The 20,288-nt window shown below is 50.0% G+C and overlaps 2 protein-coding genes across 8 annotated transcripts in view; one reads left to right on the forward strand and one right to left on the reverse strand.

Annotated features, from left to right (window-relative positions):
• Abcb9 (ATP binding cassette subfamily B member 9) overlaps positions 1-16,168 on the reverse strand; it is a 38,536-nt gene extending 22,368 nt beyond the window's left edge. Inside the window, exon 1 of one of the 3 annotated variants that reach the window (XM_074060694.1) lies at positions 16,045-16,168. The gene's annotated coding sequence lies outside the window, so the exon portion shown is untranslated. Of the gene's footprint in view, positions 1-4,561; positions 4,728-16,044 lie in introns of those variants that run through there. The other 2 variants (XM_074060695.1, XM_020159404.2) reach the window with 2 other exon arrangements.
• Positions 16,169-16,436: 268 nt separating this feature from the next.
• Positions 16,437-19,963, forward strand: Ogfod2 (2-oxoglutarate and iron dependent oxygenase domain containing 2). 5 transcript variants are annotated; one of them, XM_074060696.1, is made up of 7 exons: positions 16,437-16,571; positions 16,957-17,013; positions 17,645-17,758; positions 17,853-17,952; positions 18,247-18,374; positions 18,601-18,858; positions 18,933-19,963. In XM_074060696.1, exons 1-7 carry the CDS (start codon positions 16,440-16,442, stop codon positions 19,194-19,196), a joined length of 1,053 nt encoding a protein of 350 aa, XP_073916797.1. In that variant the 5' UTR covers positions 16,437-16,439; the 3' UTR covers positions 19,197-19,963. The 5 variants fall into 5 exon arrangements, with proteins under 5 accessions (XP_073916797.1, XP_073916800.1, XP_073916798.1 ...); XM_074060699.1 differs by lacking the exon at positions 17,645-17,758; XM_074060697.1 differs by lacking the exon at positions 16,957-17,013 and having other exon boundaries at positions 16,439-16,571.
• The last annotated feature ends 325 nt before the right edge of the window (positions 19,964-20,288 follow it).

Genomic DNA, 20,288 nt, shown 5'->3' on the forward strand with positions numbered 1-20,288 from the left:
TGATGTTGAGATTAGCAGGTTGCCATCAATTGATGGTGCTGTTTTTAACACTACTTATTCTCTGAACCTATTTCCTCACTTGAGTGCAGTGTTTGTAGGTCCAGTGGGCATCAGTGCGGGGCACAGTGCCTGGCACATAATTGCTATTGGTTGTTACCAACTGTATACCACAAGACCTTAACTGAACCTTCACCTCTGACAAAGCAGTAGACTGAAGGGGGTGGGGTGGCTGGCTTTCAGGTCCCACAGCAACCCAGAGACCTTTGCATGTGCTTAGAAGTTTCCAGATCTTTTTGTCCAGCTCAGGCTGGCCATCATCCCCAGCCCTAGGACTCTTTGGTGATCTTGATGTCTACTTCATCCTAGCACCTTGTGCACTGGACCCCTCAGGACTCAGTGGACCTGGCAGACCCCAGAGCTGTGGAACCTTAAGAACAGGCCTGGTAAAAAGGACAGGTGATGGTGGCTCACACCTGTAATCCTAGCTACTTGGGAGACTGACATCAGAAGGCCAGCCTGGGGAAATAGTTCATGAGACCCTATCTCCAAAATAACCACAACAAAATGGAGGAGGTATGGCTCAAGCTGTAGAGTACTTGCTTGAGCATGAAGCCCTGAGTTCAGATCCAGTCCCACCAAAAGTAATAATAATAATAATAAATTAAAAAATAAAAAAGTTGACCTAGTGACCTCCTGGGTTTGTCCAGGGTAGAATTGGGACCAGACTGGGGTGTGTCCCTGGGCACTGCCTTCTGACCAGCCCTTCCTGGGAAGGGGCTTTGTTGTCCCATCTGCAAAATCTCTGAGCCCCATGTGGAAAGGAAGGCCCTGAAACACAGGAGATCACTGGGTCATGTCTGAGGCAGCCCACCTAAGGGAAGCCCTCTCTCCTCACCTACAGAACCAACTTCATGCTGTGTCGTGGTCCGATATCACATAACCCAGTTTCTCCCCATTCTCACTTATAGCTGGCAAAACTGAGGCACAAAGAGACAAAGTCACTTGCTCCAGACACCCAGCCAACAAATACCCAACCAGCACTTGAGTTGGTATGTGAAGGAGCCCAGCACATAGCCTGGTGTATGGCAGGTGTCTACTAACTGCAGTAGTTATGTAATGCAGTGCTTTCTCTGGGCCCTGCCCTGAGATGTGTGCCTCATGTGCAGTCACTTAATCAGTCCTCATAACAGTTTTTCACTGTCATTATCCCCATTTAGCAAGTAGAGAAAGTGAGGCCCAGAGAAGACAATAACTTGCCCAAGATCACATAGCTGGTGAATAGCAGAACTTAGAGCTGTTTGAATCAAGGATCTAGCTCTTAATCATTAAGCTAAGACTTCTCAAAACAACAAATGCTAACAGGGTCCAAATCAGAGGGGGTTCAGTCAAGCAGCAGAGGTGATAATGATGTAAGGATGATAATAACAATAACAGTTGACATTTATATTAACATAGAAAATACTGTTTTAAGCAGTTTGCATACATTAACTCAAGAATCATATTAAGTAGGTTCTATTATTATCCCCATTTGATAGTTGAGAAAACTGAGGACTGAGGCACAGAAAGGACAAATGATCTGCCCCAGATCATGCAGCTAAGCAAGCTAGGACAGGAAGCTCCAAAATCAGTGCTGTCAATTCCAAAGCTTTAACCCTGAAAAATAGCCTTTTTGGGGAGTAGGCAAGACCTCTACTGATACTAAGGAGGGGCTTGAGATGCAGAGGGCTTGGGGTGTGATGGCCCTGCCGTCATTCCAGTGCCTCCAAGCACATTCAAGCCCATCTCAGATATGTCACTTGGAGCTGCTTAGTCAGCAGCTCCAAAGGGAGCCAGGGCCAAGTGGGGTCAGGGTGTGGAGAGAGTATAAGACAGGAAGGCATTCCTGCCCAGTCCGCCCTTGCTCCATCCCATCCCATCCCATCCCATCCTGAGCTGAACTGCCAGCACAGCCTCCCAGGCTCTGTACTGCAATGCAGAGGCCTCGGGGAGCAAGTGAGTGGGTGAGCTCCAGCTAAAGCCCAGGAAGGGAAGCTCCTGGCCTAGCACTACTCCAGGCCTCCTGCCAGCCCAGCCATAGACAGCTGCTGCCTCCTCTTGGTGGGCACAGGGATCCATGGCCCCAGAAAGGGGCTGAGACTCAGCAGATTAGCCAGAGATGGGAGGCTGGCCTATAGCCCAGAGGCTGCTGGCTCTCCCCACCTAGGACTCCCAGTCACTGGGGGAATTCCTTCCCCATACTCTGACAGCCCAGGCAGCCAGCTGCCCACCTGGCAGCCCAACTGTTTTTGTTTTTTGTGCTGGGGATTGAACCCATTACCTTGTGCATGCTAAGTAGGAGCTTTGTCACAAGATACACTCCCCAGCCCAACTATTTATCTTCATTGGAATATACAAAACTCCAAACACCAAAAATCACAGACTACTGAAGCATGATTTGCAGATGGGGAACCAGAAGCTCTGCAAGTGTGGAGGTGAAATGTTTGTAGAGCCACCCAGGGCAGAGCAGCGATGGCACCTGATCCCCTGCCCCCACCCCCAACCCAGGGCTGAGTTCTTCTACTCCAAGCTCCCTAAAAGCAGAATCCAACTGGGGTTAGGTTGGGTTACAGTCCTCAGTGGGGGCAGTTTACTCTTGTTATTTTTAAAGTTATTGAGCTCCAGAATGAAGGGGATAAGACCACAAGCTAAGACTTGGAGGTGGAGGATGGGGATTGTGAGGCTGTTTGGAGGCGTGTTCCTGCCCTCCATCTACCTGACTCCAAGGATGCAGCTGGATTCAGCCAGGTAGAGATGGAGGGCAAATTGTGGGCACATGGGTGAAATGTGCAGCCTAAGAGACAAGGACAGGTAATGGCCAGAGGCCACAGCAGTCCCTACCCAGGACCCAACATGGCCCAGGAACAGTGGCACAGGATTGGCAAACTACCCCCTCCCCTCTGGGGGGGTCTTGTAGAAGTCTTTCTTTCCCAGTAGAAATGCTGGTCGAGCACCTCTAGATGTCAGCTGCAGAAAAGGAAAGTATTCACCTATCTAGCAAATGTGTGGCCTTCAGTTCAAACCCCAGAGCCATAAAAAAAAAAGGAAAAGAAAGAAATCTAAGCAGGGTATTGGTGGCTCATGCCTGTTAATTCTAGCTACTCAGGAGGCAGAGATCAGGAGGATCACAGTTTGGAGCCAGCCCTGAGTAAATAGTTTGGGAGACCCTATCTTGAAAAATCCTTAACAAAAAAGGGCTAGTGGAGTGGCTCAGAGTGTAAGAGCCATTAAGCCTGTCTAGCAAGCGTGAGGCCCTGAGTTCAAGTCCCAGTGCCACCAGAGATTTAAAAAAAAAAAAAAAAAAACCCCAAAAGGAAAGTGTGGAAGTCTGGAACAGCCAGGAGATCATAAGTAACTATTATAACACCCACAGTAGCTATTATTTTCAAGCACCCAGCACCTCCAGGCTCAGTGACCCACTGCCCCGGGAGGCTCAGGTCATCATGCTCATCCCAGCTTGAAGTTTGTGACCTGCGGAAAATGAATGAAGGAGAACAGAAACCCAAGACTTGACCCTGTGGTGGGCCCTTGCCCAGACTACTGAGGGACAGGGAAAAAGGGTCCTGACTTGGTGGCACATAGAGGCTGCGGTGTCACCCTCATGAAGTGGGCCCAGAGAAGGAAAGGCGGAGGCAGCAGGGACTGGTGACAGGCCCATTTGGTGGAAGGAAGTTGCAGTGGGGTCTCTGGAGGCGGGGACCTGCTTTGGCTGCCATCCTTACTGCCACCCTTGCTGGGCCATCACATCCACATCCCACGCTGGGACTGCCCCTCCTCCTGGCACATGGGAAAGTTGCCTCAGGTAGCTCGTGGCTTTAGGCCAAGCAAACTGGAGGAGCCCTGGCTACAACCGTCCTCTTGTCACCTGGCGCTGCGCCATCTGAAGCGAGGCACAGGGACCCCCGCATCTCCAGGGGGAGGGGCAGAGGGCGGGAACCCTGTCAGCCCAGTTTACAGCTATCTCAGCTCCCGCAGCCTGGGGAGGAGGCCCAGAAACAAGGGCGGGCGGGGAGGGTGCGGGAGGGTGCGAGAGCGGCGCCCGCCCATTGGGCAGCTGGGGAGACTGAGGGGAGGGAAGCGCTTCGCCCAAGCCGCCCTCCAGCCTCCGCCGCAGCCAGGGCGCTCGGGATGCCTGGGCGGGCCCGCCGTGATGGGCAGTCCTCAGAAGTCACGCCAGCGGGAACCTGCGGGGACAACTGTCCTCCCAGAATCACCTCACACACTCCCCAGCACCATTTTTCCAGAGACTGCGTCGCCCGAGGGCTTTAAAAAAAAAAAAAAAAAAAGCAACATTCACCCTGCGGGCGCAGAAAGGATGCCGCAGAGATGGGGGGCTGGGACCCGCGGATGCGGGCTCCGGGGTGCCGGGGCAGGCGCCCGGAAGGCCCCCACGAGGCTCCCACCTTCCACCGAGATGCTGCTCCCACCGAGGCAGAGGTAGCCAGACGCCCCCTCACCGGTGTCCGGCCTGGCGCCACGGCTTCGTAAGGTCCCGGGTCGGGGGTCCCGAGCGCCGCGCCCTTACCTGCTACCTGGCACCAGGTGAGCCCGGGGACGGGGGCGCGCAGCGGGTCTGTGTGGCCGGGACCGCAGGTTCGGCGCGGCTCATTGGAGATCGCTCCGGCTCGCGGCGCTGCGCTCCCTCAGCGCGGCTCCGCCCGCTGCTCCTCCCGCCTCCCTCGCGCGCTGCGCCGCTGCAAGGTCGGAGCCGCGGCCGGCTGACGGGCGGGGCCGCAGGGTCGGAGTGGGCGTGGCCTCGGGACGGGGCGGGGCCTCGGGGGCCGGGAACGTGGGAAGCCTCCCTCGTGGGGTGGGGCCTTAAGGGGGTGGGCGGGATATCCTGGACGGGGCGGGGCTTCCGGGGCAAGGGGCCAGCGGCTGAGTTTACCGCTCCCACCCATGCAACAAGCTCCGCCCCCACCTGGCCAGCAGGCCGGGCTTGCTCGGAGCTCTTCACCTGGAGGCATCAGCGCCTCCTCAGCGGACAGAAATGGCCCCACCTGATTTTTAACAGAGACATCCTGTTCCTTGGAAGGACAGCCAGCCAGCCCTGGAGGATGGGGGTTATGGTCCTCCCTCATTCACTCGTTCACTCAACATCAATTATGTAACACCTATTATGTGCGATACATCATTCTAAGCATTTCAGAAGCCGGGCGCGGTGGGAAGTACGCATCTGTAGTCACAGCTACTCAGGCTGAGAAAGGAGGATCACTTGAATCCCGGAGTTCAGAGCCACCCTGGGCAGCACAGTGAGACCCTGACTCTTGAGATCCTAAAGCGAGCCAATCAAGATCCCTTCTCTCCTGGAGTTGACAGTCTAGTGAGGAAGTCAGACGATATATATAATAAGTAAATTATATTAGAAGGGAATACATTATATGGAGAAAAGTAAAGTAGTTTATGGGAGAGGGAGAAGAGAGGCAGCAATGTGTACTGAGTGACTGCTAGGAGCTGGAAATACAGCTGTGTGTGTAGAGCCAGGGAAGGCAAGAAAGCCACAAGAAGATAATAAGATAATTTCAGGTAGTGTTAAGGTCTGAAAAGGAAATAAAACTCAGGGAGGCCATCAAAAGTGGCCTGGGGCAACTTTAACTGGAGGGGGAAAAAGTGAGCCACAGGAAGACCTGGGAAGAAGGGCAGTTTAGATGAAGGAACTGCACGTTGTAAGGCTCTGACGTGGGAACTAGCCTGGCCACTGGAGGAACACAGAGTCAGTATGGTGGGACTGTGGGAATGGGTGGGGGTGAGTGGCCAGGGAAAGACTCCCCAAGTCTTCACAAGCTCAGGGGACCCTGGGTGCTCAATGAATTTAAAACAGCTCACTGCTCTCATGGGACAAGCTTATTGGAGGGAAATTTGATAGAGTTCAGACTTGAAAACTCATTTTTTTGACCCAGTAGGAATTTCTTCTACAGATAGACTTGTTGAAGGGAGCTAAGATACTAGCTTGAAAACAGTTACTATAGTAGCAAAAATCTAGAAATAACCTAAATTACCCTTCCATAGGGAACTGGAGGAATAATTAGAGGGCATCCCATCAGCAGAACACTCTGTAGCAGGAAAAAAAAAAGCACATACATGACAGAAAGTTATATAAAGGTATGGCATGACCTCTTCAGTCTACCGAGTAAAGTTGAGCCACGTTACTGTTTGCGTGAAGACGTGTATATAATTGTACTTAAAGAGACACTTTTGGATGGGTTATCTAAAAAGGTGAGTGACTCAGAGCTGGGTCCACATCCAGGCTCTGTCCTTTTTGCTGTATGACCTTGGGAAGGTGACTTTGAGTCTGTTTCCTTATCAGAGAAAAGGTAATAGGTAGTTAACACACCGGGGTACTGGGAAGGAAAACTGTCCTTAAAAAGGCAGCCCCTGGCACATGATAAACACTCAATAAATGGAAAGGAGGATTATTTTACAAAAGCTAAGTGACTCAGAGCCTTTGGGCACTGAATAGCACTGGAAATCCATCAGCAAGAACTGTCAGAGTTGTGAAACTAAGAGATGTGTCCGTGTCATCCCATGCCATTCCTCCACATGAACTTCACCTTCTGGTTGACAAGATTCTCCAGTCCCTTACACCCTTACATTTCTGTGTAGTTCATCTGTCTCCAAGGACAGGCTTCCCCAAACCTGGACACTGTATCCCTTCTACATGAAATCTGGCCTACTTTTTCCCCTCCAATAACATGGTGCTATGTAGTCCAGGCTGGTCTTGAACTCTGTCCTCCTTTCTGACATCCTTTCCACTCATCCCCTACTGTGTGGCTGTTCACATGGGTTGAGTGACCCCATGCCCAGCCTTAGTCAGAGAAACTGGCTCAGGTAAGCTGGGACTAAAAACCATTGTGTGAACGACTAATGTGTCATTTCTTCTTGGAGAGGAATGCTCTAAAGGTTGGTTGTGAGGATGGTTGCATAACTCAGTAGTCTACTAAAACCATTTTAAATATGTGAATTGTAGGATGTGTCAGGTATAGCTCAACAAAGCCTTTATTAAAAGAGAAGAAAATGAAGACAATACTGTGTGCATTTGTCTAAGCACAGGAATTGATTCATAGAAAGTAAAACTCAGGACTTTCTCTGTGAATTCTGGAATACAGACAACTTTCCTTAGACATGGGTGAAAAATAAATAACCCCAAGGGCTTGAAGTCACACAGGGGACCCAGGGAATCCAGGCTAAATAAAGTGGATACACAACAGTAAATACAGGGAAGGAGGGAGAGAGAGAGAGGACACCAATGAACAAGAGGAATTTGAAATTTAAAATTATACCATCAGTCAGGTGTCAGTGGCTCATGCCTATAATCCTAGCCACTTGGGAGGCTGAGATCAGGAGGATCATGGTTCAAGGTCAGCCTGGGCAAATAATTCTCAAGATCCCCATCTCCAAAATAACCAGAGTAAAATGGACTGGAGGTGTGGCTCAAGCAGTAGAGAGCCTGCTTTGCAAGTGGGAAGCCCTGAATTCAAATTCCAGTCCCATCAACAAACAAAACATAATACCATTTACATTAGCACCCCTGAAAACAAATACTTGGGTGTTGATCAAAGAATACAAGATCTATGGGGAAAACTACAAAACTCTGATGAAAGAAGTAAAAAGAGGGAACTATGCAAATGGAGAGACTTAATATTGCCAGGATGCCAATTCTTCCCAACTTGCTGTAGAGATTCAGTACAATCCCAATTAAGTCCCAGCAGGTTATTTTGTGGTTATTGACAAATGGCTTCTTTTTTTTTTTTTTTTTTTTTTTTCATTTTTCTTTTATTATTCATATGTGCATACAAGGCTTGGTTCATTTCTCCCCCCTGCCCCCACCCCCTCCCTTACCACCCACTCCACCCCCTCCCGCTCCCCCCCTCAATACCCAGCAGAAACTATTTTGCCCTTATCTCTAATTTTGTTGTAGAGAGAGTATAAGCAATAATAGGAAGGAACAAGGGGTTTTGCTGGTTGAGATAAGGATAGCTATACAGGGCATTGACTCACATTGATTTCCTGTGTGTGGGTGTTACCTTCTAGGTTAATTCTTTTTGATCTAACCTTTTCTCTAGTTCCTGGTCCCCTTTTCCTATTGGCCTCAGTTGCTTTAAGGTATCTGCTTTAGTTTCTCTGCGTTAAGGGCAACAAATGCTAGCTAGTTTTTTAGGTGTCTTACCTATCCTCACCCCTCCCTTGTGTGCTCTCGCTTTTATCATGTGCTCATAGTCCAATCCCCTTGTTGTGTTTGCCCTTGATCTAATGTCCACATATGAGGGAGAACATACGATTTTTGGTCTTTTGAGCCAGGCTAACCTCACTCAGAATGATGTTCTCCAATTCCATCCATTTACCAGCGAATGATAACATTTCGTTCTTCTTCATGGCTGCATAAAATTCCATTGTGTATAGATACCACATTTTCTTAATCCATTCGTCAGTGCTGGGACATCTTGGCTGTTTCCATAACTTGGCTATTGTGAATAGTGCCGCAATAAACATGGATGTGCAGGTGCCTCTGGAGTAACAGTCTTTTGGGTATATCCCCAAGAGTGGTATTGCTGGATCAAATGGTAGATCGATGTCCATCTTTTTAAGTAGTCTCCAAATTTTTTTCCAGAGTGGTTGTACTAGTCTACATTCCCACCAACAGTGTAAAAGGGTTCCTTTTTCCCCACATCCTCGCCAACACCTGTTGTTGGTGGTGTTGCTGATGATGGCTATTCTAACAGGGGTGAGGTGGAATCTTAGTGTGGTTTTAATTTGCATTTCCTTTATTGCTAGAGATGGTGAGCATTTTTTCATGTGTTTTCTGGCCATTTGAATTTCTTCTTTTGAGAAAGTTCTGTTTAGTTCACATGCCCATTTCTTTATTGGTTCATTAGTTTTGGGAGAATTTAGTTTTTTAAGTTCCCTGTATATTCTGGTTATCAGTCCTTTGTCTGATGTATAATTGGCAAATATTTTCTCCCACTCTGTGGGTGTTCTCTTCAGTTTAGAGACCATTTCTTTTGATGAACAGAAGCTTTTTAGTTTTATGAGGTCCCATTTATCTATGCTATCTCTTAGTTGCTGTGCTGCTGGGGTTTCATTGAGAAAGTTTTTACCTATACCTACTAACTCCAGAGTATTTCCTACTCTTTCTTGTATCAACTTAAGAGTTTGGGGTCTGATATTAAGATCCTTGATCCATTTTGAGTTAATCTTGGTATAGGGTGATATACATGGATCTAGTTTCAGTTTTTTGCAGACTGCTAACCAGTTTTCCCAGCAGTTTTTGTTGAAGAGGCTGCTATTTCTCCATCGTATATTTTTAGCTCCTTTGTCAAAGATAAGTTGCTCATAGTTGTGTGGCTTCATATCTGGATCCTCTATTCTGTTCCACTGGTCTTCATGTCTGTTTTTGTGCCAGTACCATGCTGTTTTTATTGTTATTGCTTTGTAATATAGTTTGAAGTCAGGTATTGTGATACCTCCTGCATTGTTCTTTTGACTGAGTATTGCCTTGGCTATTCGTGGCCTCTTGTGTTTCCATATAAATTTCACAGTAGATTTTTCAATCTCTTTAATGAATGTCATTGGAATTTTGATGGGAATTGCATTAAACATGTAGATTACTTTGGGGAGTATCGACATTTTTACTATGTTGATTCTACCAATCCATGAGCATGGGAGATCTCTCCACTTTCTATAGTCTTCCTCAATCTCTTTCTTCAGAAGTGTATAGTTTTCCTTGTAGAGGTCTTTCACATCTTTTGTTAGGTTTACACCTAGGTATTTGATTTTTTTTGAGGCTATTGTGAATGGAATTGTTTTCATACATTCTTTTTCGACAAATGGCTTCTAAGGTTTGTGTGGAGAGACAAAAGACCTGTACTAGTCCACAAAATCTTGAAGGACAAGAATAAAGATGGGGGCTGGGATGTAGCTCGGTGGTACAGCGCTTGCCTAGCATGTCTGAGGCCCTGGGTTCAATCCCAGCACCAAAAAAGAAAAGACTAAAAAAATAAAAAATAAAAAAAGAATAAAGATGGAGGATGGACAGTCAAGACAATTTGATATTGGTGGAAGAGTAAACGAATCAATCAATGGAACAGAATGGAGAAGCCAGAAATAGACCCATATAAACTTAGTCAACAGATCTTTGACCAAAGACCAAAGGTGATGGAATGAAGAAAAGACAAATGGTGCCAGAACAACTGGACATCTACATGCAGAAAAATGAATGTAGATATGGAACTTACAACTTTCAAAAAATTAACTCAAGGGATAATGGAGTATCCCAAATGGTAGAGCACCTGCCTAGCAAATACAAGGCCTCAGTTCAATCCCCAGTACTGCTCCCCAGAAAAATTAACTTAGAGGGCTGTGGTAGATGCTTCTCTGGGTTCAATCACCAGCACTACAAAAAAAAAAACCCATAAAAACTATAAAACTTCTAGAAGATAAAAAAGAGAACGTTTAGATGGGATGGGTTTACTGATGACTTTAGACACAACACCAAAGGCACAATTGACAAAAGAAATGACTGATAAGCTGGGCTTTGCTAAAATTAACAATTTCCCCTGTGAAAGACAGTGAAGATGAGTTGCAGACTGGGAGAAAATATTTGTAAAACATATATGTAATAAAGGACTGTTATCCAAAACATCTAAGGAATTGTTTTTATTTTTTATCTTTTGGCAGTGCTGGGGTTGAAGTCAGGGCTTTGTGCTTACCACGCAGGCACTCTACCACTTGAGCTATACCTCCAGCCCACAAGGAACTCTTATAACTTAGAAGAAAACAAAACATTCAATTAAAAAATGGCCCAAAGACCTTAATGCACACCTCACCAAGGAAGACGCACCGTTAGCCAATAAGGGTATGAAAAGATGCTTCATGTCACAAGCCATCAAGAAATGCAAATTAAAGCAGGAGGAGAGGGCTCACACTTGTGATCCTAGTCACTTGGGAGGCTAAGATTGGAAGGATTGTAGTGCAAGGCCAGCCGAGGCAAATAGTTCATGAGACCCTCATCTCCAAAATAACCAGAGAAAAAAATGGACTGGAGGAGGGGCTGAAGTGGAAGAATGCCTGCTTTGTAAGCATGAGGCCCACCAAAAAATAAAATAAGAAATGCAAATTAAAACAACAGGGAGATACCACCACACACCTATTACAACAGCCAAATCAGAAACGCTGGCACCAGCAATGCTGGCCAGCACTTGGAGTAACAGGAACTCTCCGTCATTGCTGGAGGGATGCAGAATGGCGCAGCCATCCTGAAAGACAGTTCAGTGGTTTCTTACAAAGTAAACGTCCTCTTCCCACACGGTCCAGCAATCATACTCCTTGGTATTTAACCAAAGGGCTTGAAAACTTACGTCCACACAAAAAACTGCACACAGATATTTCTAGAAAGCTTTATTCAGAATTGACTAGCCATGAAACCAGGTCCTTCAGTAGGTGAATGATAAATAAATTGGGACATTCAGGTAGTGGAATATTACTCAGTGCTGAGAGCAATGAGCTGTCCAGCCATGAAAGGACTTCAGGAAGACTATTAAATTCAAATTAACATGTAGAAGAAGCCAACATGGAAAAGCTTCTTAATTACTGAATAACTCCAGGGTTGGAGGGTGCTTCAATGGTGCTTAGCCTATGTGAGGCTCTGGGCTTAATCCCCAGCACCAAAAAAAAAAAAAAAAAATTAAAACAAAAATAAACAATTAATGTATAATTCCAACTATGTGACATTCCAATAAAAGCAAAACAAAGGAGGTACCTTAAAAGCCACGGCTGGGTTGTGGCTCAAGTGGGAGAGCATGTGCCTAGCATGCTTGAGGCCCTGGGTTTAATCCCTAGTACTACAAAAGAAAAGAGAAAATAACTGTATTTGTCAGGGATGAGGGAAAGGCAGTGAAACTGCACTGCCTGATGTTATAATGGTGGACACAGGGCAGGGGGCATATACATTTTTCTTTGTTTTGGAGTCACTGGGTAAGCCAATCCACCAGTATTTTCCAGACAAGGGTCTTTGGAACAATTTACCTGGGCTGGCCTCCAATCTCAACCCTCCTAATCTCTGCCTCCTGAGTAGTTATGATTACAGGTGTGAGCCACCAGTGCAGTGCATTTGTCAAAAACCATAGAATACACAACTCCGGGAGTGAACCCAAATGTAAACCAATGTAACAAAGATTGTCTGTGTGGTTCAGTGACATCACATCACTCCTCTATGGTGTGGGATGTTGATGGGGGCAGGACATACATGAGTGTTCTCTGTACTTTCCACTTGATTTTGCTGTGCTCCTTAAACTGCTCTAAAAACAAAACCCATTAAAAGTATCCAGAACAGTAAATCTTCCTATGCATATTTCACCAAATGTTAGGAAAAGCAGCTTCATTCATAATACTGTCAAGCTAGAAGCAGTATAACTGTATGTGGATGGACCGTGAAAAGCTCACCCTAGGGAATGCAGCACAGTCTGGAAAAAGCATGAGTGGCTACACACAAGAATGAGGCTGGGGTGGGAGTGTAGCTCAGTGGTAGAGCACTTGCTAGCATACATGAGGCCCCGGTTTATATTCCCAGCAGCACAAAAAATAAAAAAGAATGTGTATGAGCCTCAGGAACAGAGGGCTGAGTGCCATCAGTACACAAAACAGTAATACTACATGACATCATTTATATCAAGGAGTCCTGGTAATGGTCACCCTTGGGAAGTGAGCAGTGACTTTGAGGAAACATGAGGATGCTGGAATGTTCTGTGTTGGACTGGATGTTGGTATCATGGTATGCACTTTGAAAATTCACTAGATCGTACACTTAAGATTTGTACTTTTTTTTGTATGTGTGATTGATGCCTATTAAATATTGTGTACACACAGATACACAAATATATGTACCTGTGTGCATTTGTACCTGCACACACATGCCTAATACACACACCACTCTGGAGTCAGATGTTCTCATTCTTGTTCTGCCATGCACTAGGTTTTTTAACTCTAGACAGGCCATTGGGCCTCACTGAGCCTCAGTTTCCCCATCTGTTAAAATGGGGTTAACAGTACCTCCAGCAGTCAATGGAGACACATGTCAGTGCTGTGGACAGACTTGGTGCTTACTATATTCTTGCTGCTGGTCCCTTTGGTGACTGAGCCCAGGCTGAGGCAGGGTGAGGGGTGGGGATAGTCTGCAAGGAGGGGCTCTTGCAAACCAGTGCAAAGGGAGAGATGCAGTCAGGTGAAGCTGGGTGGTAGGGGCTACCTGTGCCAGGCTGTGTGGTGCCTGGTGCCTGGCTGCGGCTGGCCGCCCTGGAGAGAAGGGTAGTTAGGGAGTTAATGAAGTTTGAGCCAGGGAAAGAGATCCTTTCCTGGACAGCAGGGCCTTTCCCTATCGCTGGGCAATCAAGATATCTGTAAAACTTTAAACACCTTGACCAGGCAGCTCTGGGGTGGGGAGCTGGGTCCTTGAGGCAGAAGCATACCCCTCACAGTCACTCCTCTTTGGGGAAGCCCAGTACCTTCAGGATCCCTGTGTTCCAGCAACTTCACATCTGAGAGAGGGTACTGTTGGAGACAGACAGTACAGTTAGACTTGGGTTCAATGCCAGTCTCCACCACTTACTCCTCCTCAGGTGGGCCAGTCAACCTCTCTCAGCCTCATTTTTCTCCTCTGTAAAATGGGGTTAGTTCCCACCTCCCAGTGTTTGTCGTGAAGATTAAACAGCTTCCCTCTGTATGCAGAGTAAAATCCAAGATTTTACAACGATTTCCCCGCAGGCCTACAGGGAACTCATTCCCTATGTCTCAGGCTTTTGCGTTCCTTGCTGTTCTTCAAGCAAGCCAAGCTCATTCTCACCACAGGGCCTTGCTCTTTTGGTTCCCCTGCCTAGAACCCCTTCTTGTTGCTGCAGTTAGAACTCAGCTGACTGCCACTCTAGAGCCTGTCCAGAGCAGCCACCTCCAGGTGTCCCTCCTCCTCACCTTCCAGTTGCACCTGAATGGGAAAACTGGATGGTGAATTTACTTCCTTGCTTAGCCTGTCCACTTGCCTGACAGCTGTGGAGGGTTGAGTGATGACGCTCCCTAAAGGCAGGTGCATGTCCTAATCCCTGGAACCCGGGACTAGGTTTGGAAAGTGGGTCTTTGCACATGTAATCAAGTGAGGGCTCTCAACATGAGGTCATCCTGAGTACCTGCCTGGGCTCTACCTAAATCTGATATGTGTCCTGTCAAGACACCTGGGGAGAGATGATCGGGAAGGGGGAAGGCCAGGAAAACAGAGGCAGAGGCTGGAGTGATGCAGGTGCAAGCCAAGGAACACCTGGAGCCACCAGGTGGAAGATGCAGAGAAGGCCCCTCCTCTAGAGCCACTGTGGCTCTGCTGACACCTTGATTTTGGATTTCTGGTCACCAGAATCATGACAGAATCATTGTCTGTTGTTTTAAGTCACCCAGCTTGTGGTCATTGTTATGGTAGCCCCAGAAAACTAATATAGGCTCTTTTGTAGCTCCAAACACACTTATGTGCACTTTTTGCATGCCCACACATACACATGCAAGTACACACCTGGGAGGACTCACTGCCAGTGTGAAAACCAGTAAGGTTGTTAGAGCTTTGCCTAGAGACCTTCTCTATCCCCTCTGGTGCCAGCTGGAGCCTGGGATCACCAAATGTGCTGATGCAGACAGCTAGAAAGGACTCAAGCCCAGGACTGCAGGATGTCAGAGAGCCTCGTTCTCCTTCTGGAGCAGCCACAGGGTGGGCTTGGAGATCAGCTTGCCAAACAGAAGATTGTGCTGGTGGTGTGCATACAGATGAGTGTGTGACATCTATGTGTGAATGATGCTGGATGTGGAATGTTGGGAGTGGAGGTGTTGACAGTGTGAAGATGACTTTGTGTTGGAATCTTTGTGTATCAGTGCATGTTGGTGTAAGATTGAGAATGTGTGAGTGAGAACCCTGAGGACAAATGGATTGAGTCTGTGAGACAATGCCAAGCTGCCCAAACAATAAACCTGTAATCCCAGCTACTCAGGAGGCAGAGACCAGGAGGACTGCAGTTCAAAGCTAGTCCCACAGTTTGAGAAACCTTATCTAGAAAACACTCACACAAAACAGGACTGGTGGAGCGGCTCAAGTGGAAGGCCCTGAGTTCAAACCCCAGTACTGACAAAAAACAAAAACAAAAAAACCAAACAACCCCTCCCCGCCACCAAATCCTCTAGAATACTGGGGAATGGAAAGTGGGACTCAGAGGGTAGACTGTTGGGTTCAAACGTCATACTGTCCTTCACTGGATGTGTGACCTGGGGCAGGTCACTGTACCTCTCTGAGCCTCAGACTCCCCACTTGTAATATGATGGTACCTGGCTCAGAGGCTTGCTGTAAGAAGAAAAAGTGATAAGGTGGGCGGCAGATTCTCAGCGCAGGTCCGGATAGAGGAAGAGAGGTCAACAGGAGCCATCACGTGTCACCTGTTTATCTGGCACAAGGGCTTCCCTACCCCATCCCCGCACTACGCTGGGCCGTACAGGGAACTCTAGGGCAGGGGACAGTTACAGGGCACACGACTTCCTCCCCCACTCGGCGCCTACTGTACACCTGGGGAGGAGGGGACTGGCGGGCGACAGCGGGGACCCTGAGCCAGGGCTGTGTGTGCTGTGATGGGTTTCCCACAGGTCTGGACGCTCACGCCGGAGGACATACTTAGCTCACGCTGCGGCCGAGCAGAACTTGAACCAGGTCCACACGTGAGGCGTGGCCACCGACAGACCGCGATCAGCTCCCCGCCCACCTACGATCCCGCCCACGTCGCATCCCGTGGGGTCGCTACCGGAAGTGATGCGAGACGGAACGTTTTCGCGGAGACACCCTCCGAGGCATTCCGGGGTTAGGGTCTGAAGTTCTGGCCGAGGTACTGGGAGCGCCGGCCAGGGATCCGGGACAAAATGCTAAAATCGAGCTCAGACGCACAGAACCGATGGCTCCTACCAACTGACGGGAACGAGGTCGGACCTCAGAAATCTCACCTGTCCTGACTTCCACGTCAGGTCAGCAGGTTCTCCAAAAGCTACTAGCAGAAGAGAGCATAGCGGTTCTGCATCCCAGCCTCTCGTCTTACGAGGGTGTGAATCAGTTCACCTGTCAGTAAAGTGCGACCACTAGTTAGTGCCTCGCGGTAGGGAAACTGAGGCGAGACGAGGAGACCTCGCACTCTCTGCCAGGGGCGCCGCTGGCCCACAGTATGGCCAGGGAGCATCTTTCTTCTCGCCCCGACCGTTTTCTGGAGAAGAGCGTCTTCGTTTTCTTTTAATCTTAGAAACTTACAACAACCCCTCGGCCGCTGAGGCCACACCTCCCTCGGCTGTGGGTGTAGCCGGAAAGAGCCTCTACGGAAGCCGGCAGGGCCGCGCGGCGCTTCACCATGGCGACGGCTGGGGCCCCGCGGCGCTTCTGCCGCTGCGCTTGCTTCTGCTCCGAGAACTTGTACGTGGCGCGTTACGGGCTGCACCTGCGCTTCCGGAGCGAGCAGCAGCTGCGCCAGGACTATGTCCCCGTGAGTGTCTTCTGCTGGCTTTCCGGAGAAATGCGAGGGCGGAGGAGGGACCTTCCTCCCCGAAATCGTTTGCTTTGCCCGCCTCGCGCTCCGGGTGCTAAGGCTGGCCCTCTCCGTGCCTCAGTTTCCTCGTCTTAAAGGGAGATCATGGAATCTCCTGCGTGAGTGGTGAGGAATGAATGAAGGCGATGAAGTGTGGAATGCGCTGGGTGGGCGCAGCGGGGAGCACTGCTCTGTGCTGAACGAGGTGTTGCAGTCCCCCTCCAAACGATCCTGTGACATCGGGTTCTCAGCTTCTTTTTGAGGGGGAAATGGAGGCTCAGAGACGTTAGGTGATTTGCCCAAGGTCACGTGGCCATGCCCACTGATGTCTTTCTACTTCTAGATTCTGCGCAGCCGGGGCTGTATTAGCCCCCAGGACTTCCAGCAGCTCTTAGCAGAGGTAACACTGCCCGCCCTTCCTCTAGATCTGTGTCAGCAGGCTGCGAGGTCTCCCAGCCTCAGGCCTGGCCTCCCCTGATCCCTAAAGGACTTCTTAGCTCTCCTCCCCGACTCCTGGGTCCTGGTACCAGGAGAGAGAAATCAAGAAATGCCAAGTTGTTTGCCCCTGGCCATCACCCCCACTTGGGGACGAGAAACAAGTGTTGGTCACTGGCCAGGGTCTCTCACAGCAGGTGGAGTTAAAACGGCTGCAGGCCCCTGGGCTCTTCCACTGCACTCACTTCTCCCATAGGTTGGTGCGAGGGCTGCTGTGGCATCCCTTGCTGCCTTCCCCACCTGGGGCTGCTGGAATGCAGGACTTGACCTTGACTCTGTTCTCTTCTCCTGAGTGGCTCAGCTGGTTAAGGTCCAACCAGAGGCTCTCATCCTAGGCAGACTCAGGCTGGGGACAGTCCCTTGATGCTCCAAGGTAACAACTTGGTGCTGCCACCCACCTAGATAGACTCAGGATTCTAGGGAGACTTGGCTAGGAAGCCAACTCTGGCTTTCCTGGGCCTCGGTTTCTTCACGTGTACAATGGCTTCGGGGGGCTGCGAGGCTCTGCCTGACAACTTAGCCCTGTGCCACCCCAGCTTGAGCAGGAGGTGGAGCGGCGGCGACGACTAGGGCAGGAGTCAGCTGCCAGGAAAGCCCTCATCTTGAGCTCTTACCAACCAGCACGGCCCGACATTTACTACCCACTGCAGGTACCAAGCAGGCAGCTTGGGGCTGGTTACTGGGAGGAGGCGACAACACTCAGGTGGGGGCTGCCTTTCCCACTGTTGGTGTGCTTTGCCCCAGGATGCAGCTCTGGCCCCTGAGTTTCTGGCCGCTGCTGAGTACAGTGCATCTCCGGGCGCAGACCTCCAAGGCCTTCTGCAGCGGCTGGAGACATTGTCGGGTGAGGTCTTGGTTGGACTCGGGTGGCAGCCTGAAATACCTGGGCATGGGGGACTGGGGACCCTTCACCTGTCATTTCTGCCCTCGAAATCCAAACCAGCAGGAGCTGGAAGGGCCAATGGGACTACCCTGCCAGGAGCAGGGTAGAAGTGAAGGCCCTCCATATCCCCATTGTATAAACGAGGAAACTGAGGCTGGGGCAGTGCAAAAACATGCCAGGATGCTGAGACCTAGGCTGGTCCAACCTTTCCTCAGAGCTCCCAGCCCACTGTCTGTCTTTCTGCTCTGTCCACAGAGGAGAAGCGCATCTATCGGGTGCCTGTGTTCACGCCGACATTCTGCCAGGCCCTGCTGGAGGAGCTGGAACACTTCGAACAGTCAGACATGCCCAAGGGAAGGCCCAACACCATGAACAACTACGGGGTGGGTGAAGTCTGGCCTGGGCACCCGAGGGCAGGGGCAGCCAAGTGGGGACACGAATCCCAAGTGCTGCAGGTGATCTCCCTGTCTGTCTGCAAAATGAGGTTATGGCAAATGAGTTGATACCTGCAGAACCTTTAGTACCTTAGTGTCATTAGTAAGGGATGTCCCATGGATGCAGGGCGAGGCCCCAGCAGTCCCCCTACTCACTCCAGGGACCCTCTCTCAGATGCTGCTTCATGAGCTAGGCCTGGATGAGCCACTGGTGACACCACTGCGGGAGCGCTTCCTGCAGCCGCTGATGGCCCTACTGTACCCAGATTGTGGTGGGGGCCGGCTTGACAGCCACCGTGCCTTCGTGGTCAAATACACACTGGGCCAGGACCAGGAACTAGGCTGCCACTACGATAATGCTGAGCTCACCCTTAATGTGGCCCTGGGAAAGGCCTTCACCGGGGGTGCCCTATACTTTGGGGGCCTCTTCCAGGTGAGCGGTGTGAAACCCGCAGGGCAGGCCCTGGGGTAGTTGGGAGTGCCCACACCTGACCCCTCTATCTGCAGGCACCCGCAGCCCTGACGGAGCCCTTGGAGGTGGAGCACGTGATGGGCCAGGGTGTGCTGCACCGGGGTGGTCAGCTGCATGGCGCCCGGCCCCTGGGCACTGGCGAGCGCTGCAATCTCATCGTCTGGCTCCGGGCCTCTGTAGTGCGCAACCGCTTCTGTCCCATGTGTTGCCGTGAGCCAGACCTGGTGGATGACGATGGCTTCGGGGACGGCTTTACCCGGGATGAACCCACCACCGTGGATGTGTGTGCACTGACCTGACCAGGTTCATCCAGAGATGGCAGTGGTGTGACATGACAAGTGAAGGCTCTGCCACCTTGGCTTGGGAAGGGCAGAAATAAACTCTACAACCATGACACTCCTTGGATCAAAAGGCCATGCTGGCGCTGGAGGCATGGCTCAAGTGGTAGAGCACCTGGCTAGCAAGCATGAAGCCCCGAGTTCAAATCCCAGGACCACTCCCCATCCTTTCCCACCCCCACCCTTAAAGGCTTCTGGGTTACTGTATGGCAGGTTTGCTTGAAGCAGAGCCTGACGGGGGATTCTTGGAGAGAGACCTCAGAGGTGTGTGGGGGGGAGCAGAAGAGAGCACACAAAGCAGCCTCAGCCCAACCCCTGGAGGTGAGTGGGAATCCCAGCACAGTTGTTTCCCAGCAGCAGCTAGTGGCTCTGGGATGGGCCAGGGAGGAGCGAGTGACTTCCCAGACATCCTCCTCTTGGTCAAGGGCTCCCAGTGGCCATGGGAGGCCTCCAGCAGAGAATACATGTGTCACCTATCTGCAGTGCTAGGGGGTTGGGTGGGCCACCAGTAGCAACCTGTGGGTAGGTGTGGAGGGCTTAAGCCACACCGAGTTCAAATCCTGGTTCCGCCACTCTGGCTGTGTGTGTAACCCTGTGGACTTCTTTGTACCTTGGAGGGTGGTGTGAGAATCCAGTGATTTCGACACTTAAAAAATGCTTTACAACAGCCCTCCGTGTTTGCTGCTGTTAATAAAACGCTCAAAACTGGTGGCTGCAAGATTAGACGAGACACATGTGCACCCGAGTTTTCCTGGGGCAACAAATTTGAAACCCAGGGGATTTCCATATTGAAATCTTGACTTCTGGCTTCCCTGGAAAGGTGGGCAGATGTGGAAACACCAGTCCCCATTCTCACACTGCAAAACCCAGCTGTAATGAAGCCTTAGTTGCGCACTCCCAGGCCCGGGGGGTCCACTTCTTCCTTCGTTGTCATCATCTCTCTGGCCCCTCTTGCACCCCCGGTACTGGGTGATGTTAGGAGGCCCTGGAGCCCAGTCTGATGGCCTGGACAGGCCCGCAGACAAAGCGGGAAAAGAGCGCTGCGCAAGAAAG

The sequence above is a fragment of the Castor canadensis genome, chromosome 18 (assembly GCF_047511655.1).
Source record: "Castor canadensis chromosome 18, mCasCan1.hap1v2, whole genome shotgun sequence".
Classification (NCBI taxonomy): domain Eukaryota; kingdom Metazoa; phylum Chordata; class Mammalia; order Rodentia; family Castoridae; genus Castor; species Castor canadensis.

Coding starts and splice junctions, on each gene's coding strand:
- Ogfod2 (XM_074060696.1), top strand. CDS start 16,440: ATGGCGACGGCTGGGGCCCCGCGGCGCTTCTGCCGCTGCGCTTGCTTC. Junction 17,759..17,852: donor ACATTTACTACCCACTGCAG/GTACCAAGCAGG, acceptor GCTTTGCCCCAG/GATGCAGCTCTGGCCCCTGA. Junction 18,859..18,932: donor ACTTTGGGGGCCTCTTCCAG/GTGAGCGGTGTG, acceptor CTCTATCTGCAG/GCACCCGCAGCCCTGACGGA.